Consider the following 23954-nt stretch of genomic DNA (forward strand, 5'->3'; position numbering starts at 1 on the left):
AAAATTAGAACCCGGATGACATTACATTGCACTTGTTACAACCTGACTGAGGATTGTAGTCACTTGGAGCCACACTGAAAAAAATTCACCCTGTCATCCATTCCTAGCTGATAATCATTAACTTTGGGCGTGTCAGCTTCAGTATCCACCAACAGTGGTAAGTATTTTTCATAATACTTTTTCTCTCCATTCTTTACATATAAACAGATTGTTGGTGATAACTTACTTTCCTGTTTCTGTAATTGCCAGAATATATGACCAATCTTGGAATTGAATTTACAAGTCTTTTTAGGGGGATGCATCTTCCCCACAAGCACGAAGCATTTCTTCTGAGATTGTATTGCTTTTGCTTTTACTCTGGATTTGGGAAGCTGACTCTCCCACTCACATTCTTGCCATGCTACCTGCTAGGCTATGTGCTTTTCTGTAATGTACTAATCAGGGCAGAGACCACACTTCTGTGTTGGAAGCAGAAGTACACACACTGTTGCTGACTTGTTTTCTTGTGAGGGAAACCTATGGTTATAGGAAAACTGACAGAGGACCAAAATTTAATAGCAAATGAGGAAATTAATTAGCAATGATTGAATAGTTATATTTAATATATGCATATATAATATATATGTGTAGATACATGTAGCTGGTAAAATACATTTATATGTAGATAGTTGGATTTTAAGATAATATTATTTGCTATTACTTAAAGTATTTAGCAAGTATTTCAATATTGCTAACATTTGAGACAATAAATTACAGGTGATGTGCCCAGGTAATTGGATTACCAGTATATATACTTTTGTACATGTTTCTTACCTAAGGTTTCACTATGTAGCCCAGGCTGGCCTAGAACTCACAATCCTTCTGCCTCAGCCTCCCAAGTACTGGAATTGCACTACACCAAACCCCAAGGTTCCTTCCTTCCTTCCTATCTTTTTGGGTGGTATTGGGGTTTGGACTCAGGGTTTCACACACTCTACAGCTTGAGTCACGCCCCCAGCCTCCTAGGTTCCTTGATGGCAAAAAGATCTGACAATCTGTCCCTGAGTATATTCTGTATGCATTGCTGGAAATAGCTCTCTCTCTCTCCCTCTCACTCTCATACACACACACACACACACACACACACACACACACACTGCACCACTGTGTAATTTTAATTTTAAAAAATCAACAATTAAAAATTAATTAAAAAAAGATTAATGGTGAAAAACCGTGCTCTGTACCCCTCTACCCCATTCCTGCCACCAACCCAATTCCTCAGAAGTGACCTTTTAACCTTCCTGGGATTTAATTTTCAGAGGTCATCTCCACATTTCTTTGATGCTTTGCAGAGGTAGTAATATGCTATTTCTTATCAACTTTAGACATTATCTATGCAACTTCATTCTGGGACGTGCTGATTCAGCTCTCTTATACCTTCAGAAAATTACTTTTTCACTGTATATATATATATATATATATATATATATATAGAAAGAAAAAGAGAGAGAGAGAGAGAGAGAGAGAGAGAGAGAGAGAGAGATGTGTGTAAAAGTTAGGGTTCTGCTATTTTGTCCAGGCTGGCCCTGAACTCCTGGGCTCCAGTGATCCTTCTACCTCAGCCCCCTGAGAAGCTGGAATTACATGTGTGCCCCACTGCACCTGGCTTTGAAATATTTTAATATCAATGTAAAATAGGATCATGACTTTACAAACAGATTTTAGAACACAAACATTAATTTCTAAAACAGCTTCTCTCCATTTGTCTAGAACGTGTGAAGCCTGCACGGCACTCAGCACTACTAAATAAATAACAAATAAATACATAAAATGGTTTCTCTCCCTTCCAGAAGCTTAAATATGAGCATATATAAATCTTAGGGATTTTTAAAAGAACAGTTTTTCTATTTTAATAGTTCTACAGTTGACAAACATTAATTCCTGAATCAAAGGCCTCTAGTAGAAACATCTAGTTTTAAAATGAAATATGTAAATGTACTATTGACTATGAAATCCAGCCAGAAACCATCCTTTCCCCCACACTTCAGACAAACCACCAACTCCTGTCTAGAAGACTAGTGGCACAGACATTACTTTGCTGTCCCCTGCCAGCATCCAGACACCCTGGTTCAGTCTTTATAAAGTCACAGACCAGTTCCAGTCACTGAAAGACAATGCCTCACCTTCCTTGCATTACAGCCTGGCAAGGCACCTGCCAACAATGCAGTTTGGGAAATGAGCCGTCAGGAACATGGCGGCCTGACTGCAGAGTAAACTGTATGTCCTTGGACTGCCAATCAAGTGAGGATCCTGATGAGAAAGCAAAATTCCAGGAAGCATTCTTTTTACCCTCATTTTGAAAAACATTGCTGGGAGCATTCTAGTTCATGTTTCCTGGTGGAGACGTGCTCTTCCTGTTAGGTGTATACCAGGGAGTGTAACTGCTGGTCATAAACTTTGCATATCTACAATGTTAGATTAATAAAACTTTTATTCCAAAATAGCTGTAATAACTTACATCTCCACCAATGCACCAGCACTGTGTGAGGATTTCTGTAATTCACATTTTCACCAACACTTGGAAGGGTCAGTCTTTTTCATTTTAGCCATTCTGATAGGTATGGATTGGCATTTTGATATGATTTTAATCCACATACCCTTAAAGTTGAGCACAATTTCATCTAGGTTTTTTTTTGCCATTTCAATTTCCTGTTTTTTCATCTTATGAAGGTTTCCTTTTTATTACCAGCATACATTAAATATATAAAATAGTGAGTTTCATTCACTGTGACATTTTCAGACATGTATATTGCATACTTTGATCATATTCACCCCCATCTCCCTCTTTTATCCACTCCTCCATCTTCCCTAACATTACTACTTCTACTTTCATATCTTGTTTCTCTTTAGCTTCCACATATGAAAGAAAACATGATACTTTTTAATGGAGTCTGCATTATTTTGCTTAACATGATGATCTCCATTTCCATCCATTTTCCTGAAAATAACATGATTTTGGTTCTTTTTAATGGTTGACTAACACTCCATTCATGTGTTGATGGGCACCTATACTGATTCCATAGCTTGGCTATTGTGAATAGTGCTACAATAAACATGGGTGTACAGGTGTCTCTACTATGCCAACTTTGATTCCTGCAGGTGTGTACCCAGGAGTGGTATACTGGATCTTATAGCAATTCTACTTTTAGTTTTTTGGAGACACATCCCTTCTGATCTCCACTGTGGCTGCATTCTCGCCAGCATTTGTTATTTTTGTTTTCTTAATGGTAGCCATTTTGAATAGAGTAAGATGGAATCTCAAAGTAGTTTTTGTTTGTATTTCCTTGATGACTAAAGCTAATGAACATTTTTTTCATTTTTTTGTCATTTGTACATTTTTTAAGTAGTGCCTGTGAGGTTCTTTTACCCATTTGTTCTCTTGTTGCTTAATTTTTTGAGTTCTTTATATATTCTTGCTATTAATCATCTGTCAGATGAACAGCAGGGGAAGATTTTTTTCCACTCTAGAGGCTGTCTCTTCATTAGCAATTCTGCTATCAGAAGCTTTTTCATTTGAGCAATTTCATTTGTTAATTCTTGATATTCTTTCTTGAACAACTGGAGTCCTATTTGGGAAATTGTTGCCTATCCCTGTACCTTGAAATGTTTCCTCTATGTTTTCTTTCAGGTATTACATTAAGGTCTTTGATACATTAAGGTGTTACATTAAGGTCTTTGATACATTAAGGTATTACATTAAGGTCTTTGATTACATTAAGTTGATTTTTGTACAGGGTGACAGGCAAAGATCTAGACTCAATCTTCTGCCTATAGACACCCAGTTTTCCCAGCACCACTTGTTAAAGTGGTTATCTTTTTTCCAACATATGTTTTTTGGCACATTTGTTGAGAATCAGATGGGTTGCAAGTATTTTATTGAGGATTTTTGTGTCTATGCTCATGAAAGATATTAGTCTATAATTTTCTTTTTTGTGTGTGTCCTTATCTTGTTTTGGTATCAGGTTACTACTGGCTTCATAGAATAACTTTTGAAAACAATAAATTTTTTGGAGGTTACTGTGAATGAAATTATTTTCCTCATTTCCTTCTCAGCAAATTCATTATTGGCAGATCAAAAATATACTGAGTTTTGTGTTTTGATTTTGTATACTACTACTTTGTTGAAAGTATTTATCAGAGCTAAGTGTCTTCTGGTGGAGTCTACAGAGTCTTTTAAGTATAGGATCATATCATCAGCAAATAGTACCAATTTGACTTCTTCAACTCTTATTTGTATTCCTTATATTTCTTCTTTTGTCTTATTTCTCTAGCTAAAATTTCAAATACTATATTGAAAAAGAGTGGTGAGAGTGGATACCCTTGTAACACTTGTTATTTTAAAGGAAATGCTTTCAGTTTTTCCCCATTAAGTATGATACCGGCTAGGGTTTGGTGCATATAGACTTTGAGGCACGAGCCTTCTGTGCCTCATTTCATCAGAGCTTTTTATCATGAAAGGATGTTGAATTTTGTCAAGTGCTTTTTTCTGCATCTAATGAGATGGTTCTGTGATTTCCCTTTGATTCTATTTATGTGCTGTATGACACCATTTGCATGCATACATTGAACAATTCTTGCATCACTGTAATGAAACCAATTTGATTATGGTGTCTTATTAATGATTAATGTGTTGCTGAATTTGGTTTGGAAGTGTTTTGTTGAGGATTTCTACATCTATGTTCACCAAGGTAGTTTTTATATAACTTTCTTTTTCTTTTCTTTTTTTGTCATTTTGTCATATCGTTATCCAGTTTGGTGTCAGGATAATTCTAGATTCATAGAATGAGTTTGGAAGCATTTCTTTCTTCTCTGTTTCTTGGAATATTTTGAGGAGCACTGATGTTAGTGCTTTAAAGATCTAGTAGAATTCATCAGTGAATCCATCCAGTCTAGGCTTTTCTTTGTTGGGACAGTTTGATTACTACTTCAGTCTTATTGCTTGTTTTTATTCTGTTTAGGATTTCTACTATCTTCTTGGTTCAAATTTGGCAGGTTATGTGTGCCTAGAAATTTGTTCATTTCTTCTAGAGTGAGGAAGTGCATCCATGGGGACCCTTATACAGCGACAGTAAGAGTATAAGTGAACAAATCACTTTGGAGAACAGTTTGGCTCTATCTTGTGAAGTGGTACACTGGCATACACTATGAGCCAGCAGTCCTAATTGCAGGTCTGTATTCAATAGAAATAATTCCTCTTGAGCATCAAGAAGAAAAGGACAAGAATTTTAGAGGTATTGCTCATAATGGCAAACTTCTGGGACTCAAATGTCCACATTTACTGGAATGGATAAATTGTGGCAAAGTCATAAAAATGCTTTTTCTTATTTAAGGCTATGTAAAGTCCCATGCTATTGATGTACCACAACATACCGGTGTCACTTGGGTTGTTTTCAGTATTTTGCTGTTGTACAAAGCACTGTAATGACTAACTTTGCAAAAGACTGTTACTCCAGAGGCACCTGCACATCCATGTTTATTGCGGCACTATTCACAATAGCCAAGTTATGGAAACAGCCAAGATGCCCCAGCACAGACGAATGGATTAAGAAAATGTGGTATCTATACACAATGGAATTCTATGCAGCCATGAAGAAGAACGAAATGTTATCATTCGCTGGTAAATGGATGGAACTGGAGAACATCATTCTGAGTGAGGTTAGCCTGGCCCAAAAGACCAAAAATCGTATGTTCTCCCTCATATGTGGACATTAGATCAAGGGCAAACACAACAAGGGGATTGGACTATGAGCACATGATAAAAGCGAGAGCACACAAGGGAGGGGTGAGGATAGGTAGGACACCTAAAAAACTAGCTAGCATTTGTTGCCCTTAATGCAGAGAAACTAAAGCAGATACCTTAAAGCAACTGAGGCCAATAGGAAAAGGGGAACAGGTACTAGAGAAAAGGTTAGATCAAAAAGAATTAACCTAGAAGGTAACACCCATGCACAGGAAATCAATGTGAGTCAATGCTCTGTATAGCTATCCTTATCTCAACCAGCAAAACCCCTTGTTCCTTCCTATTATTGCTTATACTCTCTCTACAACAAAATTAGAGATAAGGGCAAAATAGTTTCTGCTGGGTATTGGGGGGGGGGAGCGGGAAGGGGTGGAGTGGGTGGTAAGGGAGGGGGTGGGGGCAGGGGGGAGAAATGAACCAAGCCTTGTATGCACATATGAATAATAAAAGAAAAATGAAAAAAAAATAAAATAAAAATAAAAAGATAGCAAAAAAAAAATGACTAACTTTGTAATATGTCACTTTACATTTTGAAAATATTTGTGATGTGTGAGGGTCCCTTTGTGAATTTGATAGATAATGCAACATTTCTTTCCACAGGGAATATAACAATCCTTACTGCCACCATTAGTGTATAAGATTGCCCATTTCCCTCTGCTCTTGCAAATTTTATATCTTCCTTTCTAACTTTGTAACTTTGTATATGCTTTCATTGCATTATAGAGTTCCAGTATACTGTTGAATAGAAGTGAGTGTGCACATCTTGAACTGAATTTTTGTGTGTGTGATGGAATCCAGGATTGCACATATGCTAAGCACACACTCTACCACTGAGCTACATCCCAGCCCACTATTTTCCTGAAGTTGGAGGAAAGAATTCAAAGACTTGTGAATCAAATTCCTTGCTTATTTGGTGAAAAATCAATACTACTGCTTGTAAGGCTAGGATATTTCATCAAATGGATCTGCCATAGTTTACATAACCATTTCCTAGTATTGCACATTTTCCTGTTATTTGTGAGATTCCATTTGCAATTTATCTTATGCAACAGCAAATGGTTCTGATATGTTATTCTCTTAACTGAAGTGAGGTTATGCATATGTCACCCAGACTAAATTGGTATCCCAAGATGCTGGATTCGTTTTATGTATCCATTATTTAAGCACTTTCGTATAATAGGACATGTGAACTAGTTGCACTTGCTCATTGCTGTGAATTTCATGGTGGGAAAGGAAGTAAGCTTGGCACCAATTCCCACCTGTGCTGCATATCAGATAAGGGGCCTTGAACAAACTGCTCAGCTTCTTTAAGATTCTGTTTTCTCAAGTGTACGTTAGAGACAAAGAAAATATTCGTATCACAGTATTTTTACAAAAGCTTTTTAAGTGAAATCTGGTATGCACAAAACATACAATATCCAGGTGTGGCGGTATGTGCCTGTAGTCTCAGTTAATTGGGAGGCTGATATGGAAGAACTGCTTGAGCACAAGAGCAATATAGTGAGACCCTTTCTCAAAAACAAACAAAGGAAATAGAACAGTTCTTGGAACAGAGAAAGTGCCCGATAAACATTACCTATTGTGATTATTGTAGTGCTCAGTGAGCATTCTGACCTGTTGCTTTTTCCCTCTGGTACCATTAGGTCCTTTCTGAGACGGCACCTGAGATCCAACTATTCAGAACATCATGAGGTTGATGATTTTATGATCATGTGGAGAAATCATGACAGAAAACGTGGTTTTTACTGGGGCTGTCAACGCTGTAAAGGAAATTTGGGAAGAAAGAATAAAGAAACACAATGAAGATCTGAAGCGAGAGAAGGAATTTCAACACAAGTACGCTCTAACGTGTTTATTACTTTGGTGAAAATTCATAATCTCATCATTATAAAAAGTTCATTTATTAAATGCCTCATTATTGAACTTGATAAAAAAGTTTTACTTGCTGAAAATTCCAAAATATACTTAAAATCCCTGACTTAATGAAACGTGGCTATGAGATGAGAGTCATGAAAATCAAAGTGTTTGTGTGTGAAAACAGTAGTCATCTTTCATAGGACTCTGTTTAACATTCATCAAAGTATGATTAATATCACTTAGCCTAATTTTCAGGACTGTGTGTTCAACATTATATATTCTAGTATCTAAAATAAGATCTGGAGTGAGGGGGAGATAGAAGGACAGGTGTGGGAGGGTATAAATATGGTGGAAATATTACGTACTCATGTATGAAAATGGAAAAATGAGACCTGTTGAAACTGTTCTAAGAATGGGAGAATGGGGAGAGGGGGCATAAAGGAGGATGATGGAGGGTGTAAATTCAACTATGATATATTGTAAGAACTTTTGTAAATGTCACAGTGTATGCCCAATACAGCAATAATATGATAATAAAAAATTTTAAAATAATAATAAATGTAACAAGATGTGGAAATAGAAGGTACTGTAGATTCCCAGCTATTTGAATAGCTGCTATTTGCAGCCAGGGCCTCTGAAGATCACCCGATTTCCTGATCACAGCTTTATGTAGCGAGTATGGTCCTCGTTTCCTCTGCTTCCTTGATATCTTCCCAGTTTTCTAGTGTATTCTACCAATCCCGCACGAGTAGTCCCTTTGCTCATAGATTATACGTGGCTCCCTGTAATTCTCACTCATTCAGTCTCTTCTTAAATAATAAATTAGATAATGTCAGTTAGCAAAAAACAGAAGAACCAACTATAAAGGCTTAAGCAAGAAGAGAAAGGCAGTTCCAAAGGCAGTCAGTGTGAGGCCACAACACAGTGAAGACTCAGTTTCATTTCCATCTCCAAAGCCACTTGGCTTGACCCTCAGGTCAGTGTCCCTCGATGTCACAAGAGGCCAAGGCCCTTCCAGGCACCCCAGCCAAGAATCATTATGTCCTCAGAAGAATGGACATGAGTTTCTTTCTTCTCACAGACCTCTCCCTAGCCTCTCCTTGGATCATCTGTATAACTAATCCAGTTACCTTCCAGAGGAATGAGATTGCATGCTTGGTTTGGGCAAGCCAAGATTTATCCCTGATTCTAGGGGGAAGGGCAAACACATGGAAACAACTGGTATTCTTTCAGCAAAGAATAGAGGGCAGTCAGGCATAGTGGCTCACACCTATAATCCCAGCATTCAGGACATTGAAGCAGGAGGATAGAGAGTTCAAAGTCAGCCTGGACTACATAGTGAGACTTTGTCTCAAAAAGAAAAGAAAAAGAGTAGGGAACAGGCAGGAATGGTCATTGATAAACAATGATTTGTGTCTGGTAAATGTCAGTAAAGATAAAAGATCAGGATGGGGAGAAACCATTCCTCCTATGCAAAGCCAATAAAGCCAATTCCATGCCACGGTAACAGGGTCAGGTAAGGGAAGCAGCCACTTCTGTGTGCTACTGTTTACTAGGGACTCTGCTAAGCGGTTTATTTGTACTCTGTCATTTACTCAATCATCTTCACCTGCTGAAAAAGTGTCATGATGGGGGTTAGGTTGCATTTCCAGAGAAGGAAACCAAAATAATAATAGTGAGGCTTACAAAAGCTCTGTTATTTTACATATATGTATGTGTGTATATATATATATACACACACACACATATAAACACATACACACATATATACATATATATTTTGGAAGCAGAATCTCCCTCTGTAACCCAGTTCATGTAGCTGGTCTCAAACTCCAGATCTACTGTCTCAGCCTCCTAAGTGCTGGGATTACAGGCATGTGCCAGCACACCCAGCTTCTATTCAATGTTCTGATAAGATGCAGACAGAGCACCATGTCTGGGCTAGAGATGGAATAGCACTCCATGGACTCAGACACACACAGCACTCTATCATGTCGCTCAACTGCCTGTGGTTTCCATTATTAAAGCTCCCACTTCTCCCCCATAATCAGCAGCTATGGCCACCATGTTTGTTTCCAGGCCAGTAGGATCCTGCACTTCTAGGAAACTGCACATGCTACTCCTGCTAACCTCTTGTTGCCAAAACCTGGTATAGCCCATACCTAATTTTGAGAGAATGACCAAGTGTCTTTGCCCAGTTACTTTAGAGGATTTTTTTTTTTTTTTTTTTTTTTTTTTTGGTGAGAGAGGGTCTCCTATGTAGTCCAGGCAGGCCTAGAACTCGTGACACTTCTGCCTCCACTTCTGGAGTGCTGTGATTTCAGGCATGCCCAGCTAGAGGATTTATTATTGAGGAATAAGAGGAGTACCTGATATTGTCACACGTGAGTACTGTTATTTCTCTACTTAAAGGGGAAAAACCTAAGGGACAGGCCTAAGGAACCTGTTAAAGGTCACTTCACAAATAAATGTGGATCTGACTCACCTCAGGTCTTACATTTCCTAGATTATAACCTCCCCCCTTTTAAATAAAGCTATTCTTATTAAATTAACTAAGTTTATATTTGTGCAATTCTGGTAAACTTGAATCTAGAGTATTCTTAATAAATTCTACCTATTTTTAAAACAGTGACCAGGAATCATGAGTAGGTTCTAAACTCTTGGATTTCACCTATTACTTGTTTCTGTGTGAAAGAAAAAGTTATCCAGACACTTGCGAAAGATGGTCAGACAGACTTTATTTACTGAAGGGGAGCCGTGGCACTAGGTATGAGGCCCCTGTGGACTTGTAGTGATGGAGACTGGACTTAACTGATCAAAACACACACAAGTGGGGATCTATAACCAAGGGGTGAGGTGTCAGCAGACTCAGACCTCAAGGATAAGGGACTTCTGTCTATGATGACTTGATAAGATTGTTGCTCAAGGAGGCAGTCAGATACCAAAGGAAAGGGATTCTCACTAAACTGGCTTAGTAGGATTCTTGCTCACACTGTACTCTACAGAGACAAAGAGGAAAGCACAGGATTCAAAGGAGGCAGAACACAAAATTTGAGTCAAAGGAGATGGTGGTCAACTGGTGGTCATTGAATTTCAGCAGCTTTGTCGTCGCTGCATAAAAGTAATGAGAATGCGTTATTTGCCCCCTGTTGTTTTTAGTCTTCACGACTATGTTGTGATTAAGCAGGAGGTATCTGTTAATGAAATGCAGTTTCCAAGAGTTAATTTACAAACACCTCTATGAACATTACCATTAGGTCTAGAAATTGAGGAGTTTTCTGACAACCTTTGAGGGAAAAAAAAAAAAGAGATTGTTTAAGAGATTGCTTAAGATCTAGAGTGTTTGCTAATTGTAGCTCAGTGGTAGAGCACTTGTCTAGCCTGCATGAGGCCCTGGGTTTGATCTCTTGACACCACAAATTAAAAAGAAAGGAAGAAACCTTATGTGGAGTTTATAAAGCACAATTTCAGCATACTTTCTATAATCTTAAAACAATTTCATTATAAAATCATTTTACAGCATTATAAAGCTTGGTCTTGCCAGGCATGGTGGTACATATCCATAATCCAAGCATTTGGGAGGCTAAGGCAGGCAGATCAAGAATTTAAGGCCAACCTGGGTTAAAGAGTGAAATCCTGCCTCAGTCAATCAATCAGTAAGAAGGACAGCAACAGGTACTGGCAAGGATGTGAAGAAACTACAATACACTATTGGCATTGTAGCCAATTTGGAAACAGTTTAGGATTTCCTAAAAAAGAACAAATGTCAGGGGAAGAAAAGGGGAGGATGGGGAGTGACAGCTCATGGGTATGGAGGGGTTTCTTTGGGTAAGATACATTTTGGGATTACTGGAGATGGGTAGCTAATACTGTGAAAATACCAAAAACCACTGAACTGTATACCTTAAAAAGAATGAATTCTATGGTATGTGAATTATGTATCAATAAAGCTACTATAAGTCAAATATATGAAGGATTATGAGTTTTTCAAAAACTTAGGATTGTGTTTAGTGTGCACAAGGCCCTGGGTTCTACCGCCAGCACTAAAACAAACCAACTTCAAAAAAAGGAGTGTTACCAGCACCAAGTCCATCTGCTCAAAAGCCAATACTAGCAAGAAGAGAGTTGGTGGGAAAGAAGTCAGGTTTATGCAAGGGTCAACAACCTTAGAAAAATGGGGAGCTCTCATCCACCAAAAAGACCACTCGAGAGAGCTCAGGTATGCAAAAGGGCTTTACAGTGAGGGAAAGAAGGTTCAGGAACACAGCATGCTGGGTGGGGTCCCCATCCATGGCGTCGCTCTCCTGTTTTTTCCTCTGGCTGGAACATCATAGTGACCTTCACCTCCTGGGCTAGTTTCTGTAATACTTTCTTGACAAACATGTTACTTTTCTGCAAGTTAATCCTCACAGCAATTTACATGCTTTGTGTGAGCTGATTCACAGGACTAAATAATGAGGAGTGTTACACGGGTGTTATCTGAAGGCCCCTAGATGTTCTGGGTTCTCTAAATATAAAGAAAGATGGTAGAGTATTTGCTCAGTGTGTGTGAGGCCCTGGGTTCCATCCTCAGCACTGTAAAAAACAAAATAAACACCTACAGAAAGATTATGTAGCAGTTAACATCTTAATCATTCAAGTGCAACTTTTCTTTAAAATTTAGAATACTGGCCAAGTACTGGTGACTCACGCCTGTGATCCCGGCTACTTGGGAGGCTGAGATCAGGAGGTTTAAGGTTCAAGACCAACCTGGGCAAATAGCAGGAAGGACTTCATCTCCAAAATAACCGGAGCAAAATGGACTGGAGGAGTGGCTCAGGAGGTAGAGCCCCTGCTTTATAGCATGAAGCTCTGAGTTCAAACCCCAATGCATAAAAAAAAGAAAAAGAAAAAGAATTTAGAATGCTGAGGCAAGGGAGAAGTAACTGTACAAAGGATAACTCTCAGAGGGGCAGCTGCTGTACAGTAGGATATTTGTGATACTAATCATATTTGTAATTCTTATCTGATTTCCAGAAACCATTGGCCCAGTGGTTTTTTTTTTTTTTTTTGTGATACTGGGATTTGCACTCAGGCCCCTGCAGTTGTTAAGTAAGCGCTCTGTCACTTGAGCCACACCCCCAGAACTTTTTTTTTGCTTTTTTAAGGCTATTTGTCAGATAGGGTCTTGTGGGTTTTGCCTGAGGCTGGTCTCAGACCGCGATCCTCCTGTTACTGGAATCAGTGATGCTTAGGAAGGAGGTCTTCAAAACGGGGAAGGTCTCTCTACCTGGCTCTTGGGCACTGAGTTCATGAGTTTTGCAAAAAAGAATGTTAGATCTCATCAAGGTAGAGACAGAGAAAGTTTATTAGTAAAGCAAAGCAAAGGAAAGATAGTATAGAACCCAGACATGGGTGTGGGAACATCTGATAACAGAGGTATTTATGGTGAAAAAATGGGATGTGGGTTTTGGCTCAAATTTACCTTCAGGAAAGTGCTCTCTTTTGCTCTGACACTGGAATAATGAGCTGCTTTTGCTGTTACACTGTCTTATCAATTGAGCCCAAAGATTTCAAGGCTGGCCTGCCCATTAAATTTGAGTCACGATGACCCAGATGTTTGAACATTCCTTTAAACAAAGGATGGGTCCTACCAGATGCTCCCTTTACAAGACAGCTGTCCATTCTTGGGATAAATATTTTCCTTTGTAGATACTTTTTGTGCCCAGAAGAGTCATTTTCCCAAGAGTCCCTTTCCAGGGTAAGTGTCTTTCTTTAAGATATCCTTGCTTAGTTCTCAGAGTGCACTAATTACCTTTGGGCAAGTGGGCAAGACCAGAGGGAGAGAGCTGCTCTTTTTTTCTTTCCAGTAAATGTTGCAGTTTGTTGAGAGAGTATAAGTCTCGAAGCAGAGAAACCAGGAGCTATATGTTGAGCTATTCATTAGTGCAATGTTTATTTGTGAATTCCTGGCTGCTGTTTCCCATGCTTCAATTTCCCTGATCTATCCTGTCTCATTCCTACCTGTGCCCCCAGAAGCTGGAACTACAACAGACACACATAGACATGCCAGCAATGAGATGGGGTGTTTCATTATTCTTTGTCTAGGTTGGCCTTGAACCTTGGTCCTCCTAATCTCCATCTCCTGAGTATCTGGGTTTACAGGCATGAGCTACCACACCTGGCTTCAATGGTTATTTTTGATGAGTCGTTTTTCTTTTTTACACAAAACTGAACGGTACCTATGTCATTACCTATGAACTACGATGATTTTCTGGTCTCCTAGGCTAGTGCGGATCTGGGAAGAACGAGTAAGCTTAACTAAGCTAAAAGAAAAGGTCACCAGGGAAGATGGAAGAGTCATTTTGAAGATCGAAAATGAAGAATGGAAGGTAAACTCTAGACAAGGAATACTTGACTTTTTGCACTGTGTAGGAAAGTTGAGAGAGTGACTCTGAGGCTGTGTAAGGAAGACTGGAATAGCTAGAAATTCTAATTCTAATAATATGACAGATGAACTTGGGCACCATGAACACAGAAAAGAAACATAACTTCACAAAATTTTTTGAAAAGCTTTAATTTTCTTCCACCTGCCTAAACTCAAGTCATTTGTGGTATTTTTCCTCCTCATCCTTCTAATAAGCATTTTCTCATTTTCTATAAAAAGGTGACCATCTTACTAATGAGTACCACATAGATTTTCCAAAGAATGTTTGATTACAGCTTTACAAAACAGGGCTGGTGCATTGGCTCAAGTGGTAGAGTTCCTGCATAGCGAGAGTAAGGTCCTGAGTTCAAACCCCAGTAGTGGCAAAACAAAAGGCTTTACAAAATGGAAATGGATGCTAATTTTTTGTTAGGTGTAGCTCATTCGTATCCTTTCACTCTCCTTTGCACACATGTGCACTCACACACAGTCGCTTAGTTATATGAGGCATACTCTAATTTTTACAAGGGCTTCCCACCTTGGGGTCAGTGCTCATTTTCATATATATACCTACGTTTAGCTGCATAGTTAATGTCCTTATTTTCTCTTTAATCTATCTTAGCCTGAAATGGAAAACAAATAGAGCTCAGAACAGTTGAAACTCTAAAATCTGTAACTTAAAAAAACTTAAAAAAATCTCTACTTATAAGATCCTTCAAAACAGAAGAGGAAGTGAAGTTTAAATTACTGATTACGTTGATTTTTTTTACATTCTCATGTTGGTGCTCTCATTACTCACATTTCACACGTGCTCAAGGAAAGCCTAACACAACAGAATCTTTAGGACAGACTTTTATGTGTATGCATTATTGATCAATATAGGTTATTTTTGTTTATTCTAAGATTGGAGTTGGAAGGTTTAGCAAAAAAACCCAAACAAACAAAAAAACGTAAAGTTCTTAGAACTCAGAAGTAACACAAAGTACAGAAATGCAACCCAGTAAGGAGAAAATATTCCAAAGTGTTTTTACAAATCAAATGAAAGTCACACGCGAGTGTGGTGTATTGCTAAACTATTTCAGTAAAGTAATAGCTCTGCTATTTTTTACTCTAGACTCTTCCTGCTTCTTTACTGAAACTGAGTCAACTACAGGAATGGCAACTTCATAGAACTGGTTTGTTGAAAATTCCTGAGTTCATCGGGAGATTTCAGAACCTCCTTGTGCTAGATTTATCTCGGAACACAATTTCAGAGATACCTCGAGGAATTGGTAAGGAAGATTGTTTTTATTCTTGTGCTGCTTTATCTACTGGCAGACGGTGTTTTTTGAGAAATTTGTTTTTGATATGTGGCTAAAGATCTCATCCTTATATATTCCTGAATCCTGAGATTTTAAATATTTAATCTAAATTGAAGCTCCAAGGGTTTGTTGAGATGATTCAAGGTGCAATTTCACGTGAGGAAAGTCTCTCTGTAAACACCGTTCTGCAGAGTTTAGAAACAACATTGCTGGTTTGGCTATTTCTCTTACAACTGTTTGTTGCACACAATAAAATTAAAAGATTCATTGCACAGTGGGGGGCAAATCTCCAAATGAAAAATTGCTCTGAGCATAGTGCATTTTGTTTGTTTTTTGATTTTGCTGCTGGGGATCAGAACCAGTGCCTGGTGCACGCTAGGCCAGGGCTCCACCACTGAGCGCCACCCTCAGCACAGGATTTGTAACGTAGATCTGACCAATGAAAATAGTTTTCTTCAACTCCTGTGACTCTGAGGGGGCAGGGCACAGATTAGGAAAAGGGAAGAAAATAAGGTCTATGAATTTGTCAATCTGTAAATTCATCAATGCTGTAATGCTTAGTAACTGGAAACATTTTGACCATCTGTTTTCCCTGTGTTTTTACTTACTTAATTTGTAGGATTGCTCACTAGACTCCAGGAACTGATTCTCAGCTACAACAAAATCAAAACCGTACCCAAGGAACTAAGTAATTGTGCCAGCTTGGAGAAACTGGAACTGGCTGTTAACAGAGATATCTGTGATCTTCCACAAGAGGTCAGAAAGATCTAAATACCTATGATATATTTGTCTGTCTATGAGCAGTTTATTTTTCAACTGTGGGATTGTTAAAAAAATAAAACTCACTGGGCACAGTGGCTCACACCTGTAACCCTAGGTATTTTGGAGGCTGAGATAGGGAGGATCAAGGTTTGAGGCCAGCCTGGGCATATAGTTTGCAAGACTCTATCTCCAAAATAACCAGAGTAAAATGGACTGGAGGTGTGGCTCAAATGGTAGAGTGCCTGCTTTGCAAGCATGAACTTGAGTTCAAACTCAAGTCCCACCAAAAAAGAAGTAAAAGTTTAAAAAACAATAATAAAAAAATAAAACTCACGAGGAATTGCTAAGACTTTTATTTCAGGAAAATACATAGTGAAAATAATTAAAAGTATAATGTGGATCTCTTGTTTGTTTTGGCGGTACTGGGGTTTGAACTCAGGATTCGAGTTTGCTAGACAGGTGCTCTACCACTTGAGCCATGCCTTCAGTGAATTCAGGTTTTTAGCCAAAGAAGAATCTATTTAACACAAAAGATCCTCCTGCTATTGTTACATATTGACATCATTTGTTGACTAGATTGTCATCTTATTGGCGGCCAGAATGAGAATTTTATTTTATTTAAATTCCTAGAATTAAGGACAAGCCTAGGATGTAGTGGTTACTTAATAAATGCTTTTCCTTTGGCCGTACTGGAGATTGAACCCAGGGCCTGGAGGATGTTGGGCAAGTGTTCTCCTACTGAACTATACCCCAGCTCTTAATAAGTGGTTTTTTTGAATTGTTGGGAATACACACTAGTGTGTGGTGATAATAGAAAACCCCTTTTACTGCCTGTGTTGACAGCGATCAGTGATTGCGACAGAAGTAAATCTGGGAAGCATGCTGCTTGTCAGCTTCTTGTCTCTATCCAGTAATAAGGCTAAGGGATGGAAAAGCCTTCAAACTTTGACTTGCTATCTTGTCACTGTTAAACCAGATTGATCATATAAAATAGACATTTGCATTTCAGACATACTTAATGCTCTTACAATCAGCAAATTTCCATGGCATTTTACCTTGGAAACAATGACTTTGCAAGATAAAAGTTAAGAAAAACAATAAAAATAAAAATAAATCTATTCTCTGTTCCCATTTATGTTGGGGAATGTATTAGACTTATTTTCCAAAACCAGTGAACAAGGCACCAATAGTAGTTGCTCTTATAAATAAAATATAGTGCATATATGTATGTGTGTACATTTCATCATGTAATAGTCATATTTAATGAAATGTGTGCCTTTCCACATGACAAAAAAACAATCACATGGACAATTTCTTTACACATTAACAAAGGCCAGTAATTTTTTTCTAATTCCTATGATTTTGTTCCTAGGATTGGCTGCCATCTGTAGGCTATGTGAATATGTGTATGTCTATTAGCCAGTCTCTTACCTTAATTTCTTCACTTTAGGAGGCAGATTACAAATGGAAGAAATACTGAACTGAAATCTTGAGTCTGGGATTGTTTAAACCCCAAAGTGTGGCTTATAAGTAGCCATGTGGCCTTGGACACACCGCCTTACATGACTAGATGTCAGCTTCCACATAGGCAAAATAAGGATGTTATACTATACTTGCTTTATTATCTTTTCAATTTTCTAAAATCAAAAGGTTCTGGTGCTGGGTTGGGGCATGGTTCAGGTAGAATGCTTGCCTAGTATTTTTATTTCAATTTTTTTTTCGTTTATTCATATGTCCATACAATTTTTGGGTCATTTCTCCCCCCTCCCTCCACCCCCTCTCACTTCCAGACAGGAACTATTTTGCCCTTATCTCTAATTTTGTTGAAGAGAGAGTATAAACATTAATAAGAAGGACAAAGGGTTTTTGCAGTTGAGATGAGGATAGCTATACAGGGAGATTCCTCACATTGCTTTCATGTACGTATGTGTTTACATTCTAAGTTGATTCTTCTTGAACTAACCTTTTCTCTAGTTCCTGATCCCTTTCTCATATTGGCCTCTGTCGCTATAAAGTTTCTTCATTAGTTCCTTTGCATTGAGGACATCAAATACTATCATGTTTTTTGGGTTTCTTACCTATCCTCATACCTCCCTGTGTGCTCTTGCCTTATCATGTGGCCAAAGTCCAATCCCCTTGCTGTATTTGCCCTAGAGCTAAAGTCCACATATGAGGGAGAACTTTAAAAAAAAAAAAAAAAAAAAAATGAGGGAGAACTTTCAGATATTGGTCTTCTGAACCTGGCTAACCTCGCTCAGGATGATGTTCTCCAGTTCCATCCATTTACTTGAGAATGATAAGATTTCGTTCTTCTTCACGACTGAGTAGAATTCCATTGTGTATAAATCCCACATTTTCTTTATCCATTCATCAGTAGTGGGGCATCTTGGCTGTTTCCGTAACTTGGCTATTGTGACTACTGCTGCAATAAACATGGGTGTGCAAGTGCACTGAACAAGGGCAGCCCAGGTAAAAAAAGTTCACAAGACCCCCATCTCAATCAATGGCTGGGAGTAGTGGCACACATCTGTCATCCCAGCTACTTGGGAAGCATAAATAGAGGATCATGGTCCAGGCCAGTGGGTATAAAGCAGGACCCTATCTCAAAAATAACCAAAGCAAAAAGTGCTGGTGGAATACTTGGTAAAGCACCCAAGTACAAGGCCCTTGAGCTGAACTCCCAGTACTGCCAAAAAAGAGATATTTAAAAATCATCAATATGAACACATTCTAAAACAGAGGGAAACAGAAGCAAGTGTAAGATAAGTACAGTATCATAATCTTTACATTAAAACACAAGCACTAAATTTTATGAAAACATATATATATAATATAATATTTATAGATAGAAATACATAGAAAATGTATTTTTCTATGCCAATAAGGACATGAAAACATGTGGCAACGATAGATATCAAATTCAGGACAGACATTATCTGTGGAGCACAGGAGGAGCAACAGAGGGCACTGCCACACCAATACAGTTTTGATTTTCAACTGAACACACTAGCATTTGTCCTCTTATTTGCAATAATTTTTGGTTGCTTGTTTCATTTAGAAACTAGGACTACCAAGCAGTAAATATGATGTTTGAGATAATGTGTGTAAATTAAGGGACAAAGTTTCAGTAAAAGTAAGTATTATTTTGAAGATTAAGTTTTTTCTGTGTAACTCTCAACTACAGGATGAAAATAAAACATGATAATAAATGCTTACTCTCAGTATTAAAAAAAAACCCAAAAACCAACCAAACAAAACCTTTTACCATGCAGGTTCTTTCTGTTAACCCTAGAACTTGGTTATTTTGGAAAATGAATTTTCTTTGAATAGATACAATTTTTCCTCTCCCTCTCCCTCTCCCTCTCCTTCTTGCTGTTTCCTTCTCCTGCTCTCTGCTGGGAACTGAGCCCAGGGTCTCACAAATGCTAAGCATTCCATCACTGAGCTATATCCCCAGCCCTAATAGATGTAATTTTCATGAGATGTTTTCATCTCACCGGACCCTATTTAGCTTTATTTTATATTTATTTTTTTGTGGACTGCTGTGCTTAAACAAAGTCCAAGTGTAATATGAACGTTCCCTGATGTGAAATAGCCCCTTTATCCATGTGAATCTTCTAGTAGTTTACACTGTGGACATTTGCCTAGAAAAACCATGCTCTCCTCTTCAGCTTAGCAGACTGCTAAAACTTACTCACCTAGACTTGAGTATGAACCACTTCAGCACAGTCCCTTCTGCGGTATTGGACATGCCTGCCTTGGAGTGGCTGGACATGGGAAGCAACAAACTTGAACGACTTCCTGATACTATAGAAAGGTAAGGTGACTTTGCATACTGCGGACTGATGCCTTAACACCACCTGAGAAAAACAAGAAATAGCAAACTAAACAAGACGAAGGGGTCCCCAGCGTAATCCATCACAACAGGTCCATTTGGTTTGAGATATGCTGCTTTGCAGCAGGTCTTTGCATTTATTCCAAATATGTAAAAGAGTTTGAGGAGGGGGAAAGTGGCTATGTGACTTCAGGACATTACCGGAAAATATGCCACAAGAACAACATTACTTAGTGGTTGCCTGGCACTTCTGTGCACTTCCCAAAAGAACGAGGGAGCTCATGCAGAGATGTTAGTGAACTTCCCCAAGATCAAGGTCAGTTAGTAAGCAACTAACTAGTTAGGATTTGAACCTAGGTAGGCATCTAGGCATTCTGGCCCTATTATGTACTGTCAGTCATTATGCATACTGCCCTGGACTGGAGGTGTGGCTCAAGTGGTAGAGGGTTTTCTTTGCAAGCCTGAAGCCCTGAGTTCAAAACTCAGCCCGGCCAAAAAGAAAAAATTACACATACTGCCTTGCTCTGAATGGCATATTATTGCTGACTTTTCTCTTAGACTCAGATTAGATGACATCTACAGCATTTAAGAAAACTGTGAGCAATATGAAGAACTCCATAGTATGTTGATTTTATTCCTAACACTAGATGAGGGCTACACGAGAGATTAACTCCTGGGTGTAGTTTCCCTAAACACCAGGGTATGTGAAGCCAGTTAAATCAACCAGTAAAAATTGATTAAAGAAGATATTTTAAAAACTGACATTTCTTTGATTTTTAAGGTAATTAAAAACCTGCTTTTAATATTATATGTGACTAACTGCAGAAACCTGTTTTAATTCGTCAGCATGCAGAGTCTACATACATTATGGCTACAGCGGAATGAAATAACATGCTTGCCAGAAACAATCAGCAATATGAAAAACCTGAGCACTCTTGTTCTCAGCAACAATAAACTGCACGATATCCCCGTATGCATGGGAGAAATGGAGAATCTGAGGTAAAAGGTTGCAGAATATTGAGAGATTGTGGTTAATAAATTTGTGTCCTTATTTACATGGATGATGTCTTAAAAATCTTTCCCAGTGTTGAGACTCTATAATTTGGTGGATAGGATTCATTAACACTGGTCTAACTTATTTCAGAAAATCTTTGAAACTAAAATAATACTGGAATTTATCAGTTTTAATAAAAAGCTGGACACTGGTGGCTCACACCTGTAATCCTAGGTACTTGGGAGGCTGAGATTGGGAGGATTGTGGCTTGAGGCCAGCCTGGGCAAATAGCTTTAGAGACCCCCATCTCCAAAATAACCTGAGCAAAATGGTCTGGAGGTGTGGTTCAAGCAGGAGAGCATCTGCTTTGTAAGTGTTGAGCCCAGAGTTCAAACCCCAGTCCCACCTAAAAAAAAAAAAAAAAAAAAAAAAAAAAAGCTATGTTGGTAATATTTTCATGAAAATTATCTTTATAGGCCAATAAACTGCCTCAGCAGTATAAAAGCCAAAAGCATAAACAGACTGATCATCTTCCTTCTAAATAATTATAAGTGCATACAATTAGATTACCTATAGAAAATAGGTATGATTCTTTTCTAATCAAAACCCCATCATTTCTTTTCAAAATTTAACTTCCTGACAGTGAGAATAAGTAAACAGACACCCAACCTCAAAACTTCCACAACAAAATCCATTCATCCCTTCACTTATTCAATAACTATTAGCCTGTACTAGAAGGTTGAGACACAAGTCTATGAAACAGGTCTACTAAATTCATAGAATGAATTCCATATTTCAAATACATTAAAACTGCTCTTAAATGTTAAACTTACCACATTCAATGCATGCTATGAACTAATAGCTGCTTTAAAAATCTTTGGAAATAAGTTGTCTAAAGCTAATTTTTTTTCTTCTAGGAAAGAAACTTAAAGTCTTGGGATATATCACATCTCACCAAGATGTTGTTATTGAAACCAGTTAAAAGAGTAATTTAGCATGTTGTCATTTGATCTTTCTCCAGGGAAATAAACACACACTTGTAAGACACCTATAAAAATACTGTTTTTTGGTGAACTGCTAGGTTTGTCAACTTCAGAGACAACCCACTAAAACTGGAAGTAACACTTCCTCCCAGTGATAGCCCTGAGGAAGAAGAGGAAAAGGAATTATTTGGCCTCCAGTTTATGCATGCATACATACAGGAGTCACAAAAAGCAGGTATGAGCTTTGTATACACCACCGCTTAAATCTTTTCTAGGGATAGAAATAACTTCTTCATCATTCCTTTATGTATTTCTCATCCTTCTTGCCTTTTCTACCAAATTCTGGTCTTGGGCAATATTGTGGGAGGGGAAAAATAAAGGGAAATTCTTTAATTTTGGTAAAGACTGCAAGAGAGTGATTGTATCCAAATTTTTCCAATGGAGTTAGGAAATAAATTCTTTGACTAAGCACCTGAAACACAATCAAGTGTATGAAGATGTAATTCTCTATTTTGGGGGGCGATGGTGGTGGTGCTGGTGCTGGTGAATCAGACACAAGCCTTTTGGCATGCTAGGCAAGTATCCTATCACTGGGCTGCAGCTATAATTCCAGTCATCAACGTGATTCTTAAAGCATCACTACCTCATTCTACCAGTGGCTATCCTTGTCAGTTTGAGAATGAACTGCCTTCCCTTTCCTTCCCTCTTTTTTCTCTCTATATAATCCACAAATGGCAAAAGACCATTTTTCTTAGAACATAGATTTTAACCAACAGTTACATATGAGGTTTTGATATACAGATTACAATCACTTAGTCTCTTATAATTTTTTTTTAATTAAGGAGCAAGCCTTTAAAGAAGCAAAGATTCTTTAAAGAATCTTTAAATCTGAGGCCAAGGGTAAATTCTCTGTTAATACAAGCAATGAAACAATATAGTAATAAAAGCCATGGTTTTGTAATTTGCCAAAGCGTGAAGGGTTTTTGCCTTAAAAGGAAGATTGTAGTTTAACTCAATGTGAGAAAGTGACTTTGAAAACTGAGTGTAAGCAGAGAAGACAGTAACAGCTTTTCTGCTAGGGAAAATCATTTTTGCCAGTATTCATGGAGGATGTTTAGGAATGTTTCTTTAGGAAGTGGTGACTACAGGCTGAGGACAGACAGTTCCATGGCAGAGAACTTGCCCAGCATTCTTAAGGCATTGGGCTCAATCCATAGCACCACAAAAAGGAAGGATTAAGACCACAGAAGGAATAGCATGGATGACACGTTGGGGTAAGACCACTAAAGAGGTTCTGACAGTTTGGGGCCTACTTCTGGAAAGCGGAGAGGAAAAATACATCAAAAACAAGTAGGAGATAAACTTGATCACTGAAGGAAAATGAAGAAAGGGAATTCAGGATAACCAGCAACTGGACGAATGCTGGTGCCAAGATAGGGAGGGAAGTACAGAAGCTGTGTTGGTGAGCAGAGGGAGGTGGCAGAAGCTGAGGACGAGTTCCCATTTTAAAAGTAAATTGGATGCACCTGTGCAACATGCAAGACGCGGTAACTGTGCAGTTGAATGTGAAGTTTCAAGAAGGGGTTTGCTGAACCTGAAAAGTATACCAATCAAGAAGTAGCTATCTGCGTATCTTACGCAGTCACTTTCTCCTATGTGAGAATAAAACGAGGTTGGGAGCCGAGTGCCGGGTGCCAGTGGCTCATGCCTGCAATCCTAGCTACTCAGGAGGCAGGTATCAGGAGGATCATGATTCAAAGCCAGCTTGGGCAGAGTTCCATGGACCCCATCTCAAACAAGCCTTCACAAAAATAGGGCTGGTGGAGTGCCGCAAGGTGAAGGCCCTGAGTTCAAGCCCCAGACCACAAAAAAAGTTGGAACAACAAATCTTGACCTAAGGCTAGCATGTTGAAGGACAAGCTTATTTTCCCGTAAAGTACTTGGTATTACCAGAAGCATATCATTAAGCTAAATAGGCCGCAGGACTGATTGATTCAGTAGGATAATTCTTGGGTGTGTAAGTATGTTTTATGAAGC

At 38.4% G+C, this 23954-nt stretch overlaps 2 protein-coding genes across 4 annotated transcripts in view; one reads left to right on the plus strand and one right to left on the minus strand.

Annotated features, from left to right (window-relative positions):
- The window catches only part of Lrrc39 (leucine rich repeat containing 39), a 25353-nt gene continuing 1399 nt past the window's right edge, over nt 1–23954 (plus strand). Inside the window, exons 1-8 of one of the 3 annotated variants that reach the window (XM_020166458.2) lie at nt 1–157; nt 7423–7615; nt 13902–14007; nt 15157–15313; nt 15963–16099; nt 19777–19922; nt 20787–20939; nt 22016–22152. In XM_020166458.2, coding sequence (XP_020022047.1) covers nt 7503–7615; nt 13902–14007; nt 15157–15313; nt 15963–16099; nt 19777–19922; nt 20787–20939; nt 22016–22152 — 949 coding nt within the window. In that variant the 5' untranslated portion in view covers nt 1–157; nt 7423–7502. Of the gene's footprint in view, nt 158–7422; nt 7616–13901; nt 14008–15156; nt 15314–15962; nt 16100–19776; nt 19923–20786; nt 20940–21851; nt 22153–23954 lie in introns of those variants that run through there. The other 2 variants (XM_020166459.2, XM_074050916.1) reach the window with 2 other exon arrangements.
- The window catches only part of Trmt13 (tRNA methyltransferase 13 homolog), a 25692-nt gene continuing 21565 nt past the window's right edge, over nt 19828–23954 (minus strand). The window contains exon 11 of the mRNA XM_074050912.1: nt 19828–19965. Coding sequence (XP_073907013.1) covers nt 19956–19965 — 10 coding nt within the window. The 3' untranslated portion in view covers nt 19828–19955. The remainder of the gene's footprint in view (nt 19966–23954) is intronic.

This window comes from Castor canadensis, chromosome 12 (genome assembly GCF_047511655.1).
Source record: "Castor canadensis chromosome 12, mCasCan1.hap1v2, whole genome shotgun sequence".
Lineage (NCBI taxonomy): Eukaryota > Metazoa > Chordata > Mammalia > Rodentia > Castoridae > Castor > Castor canadensis.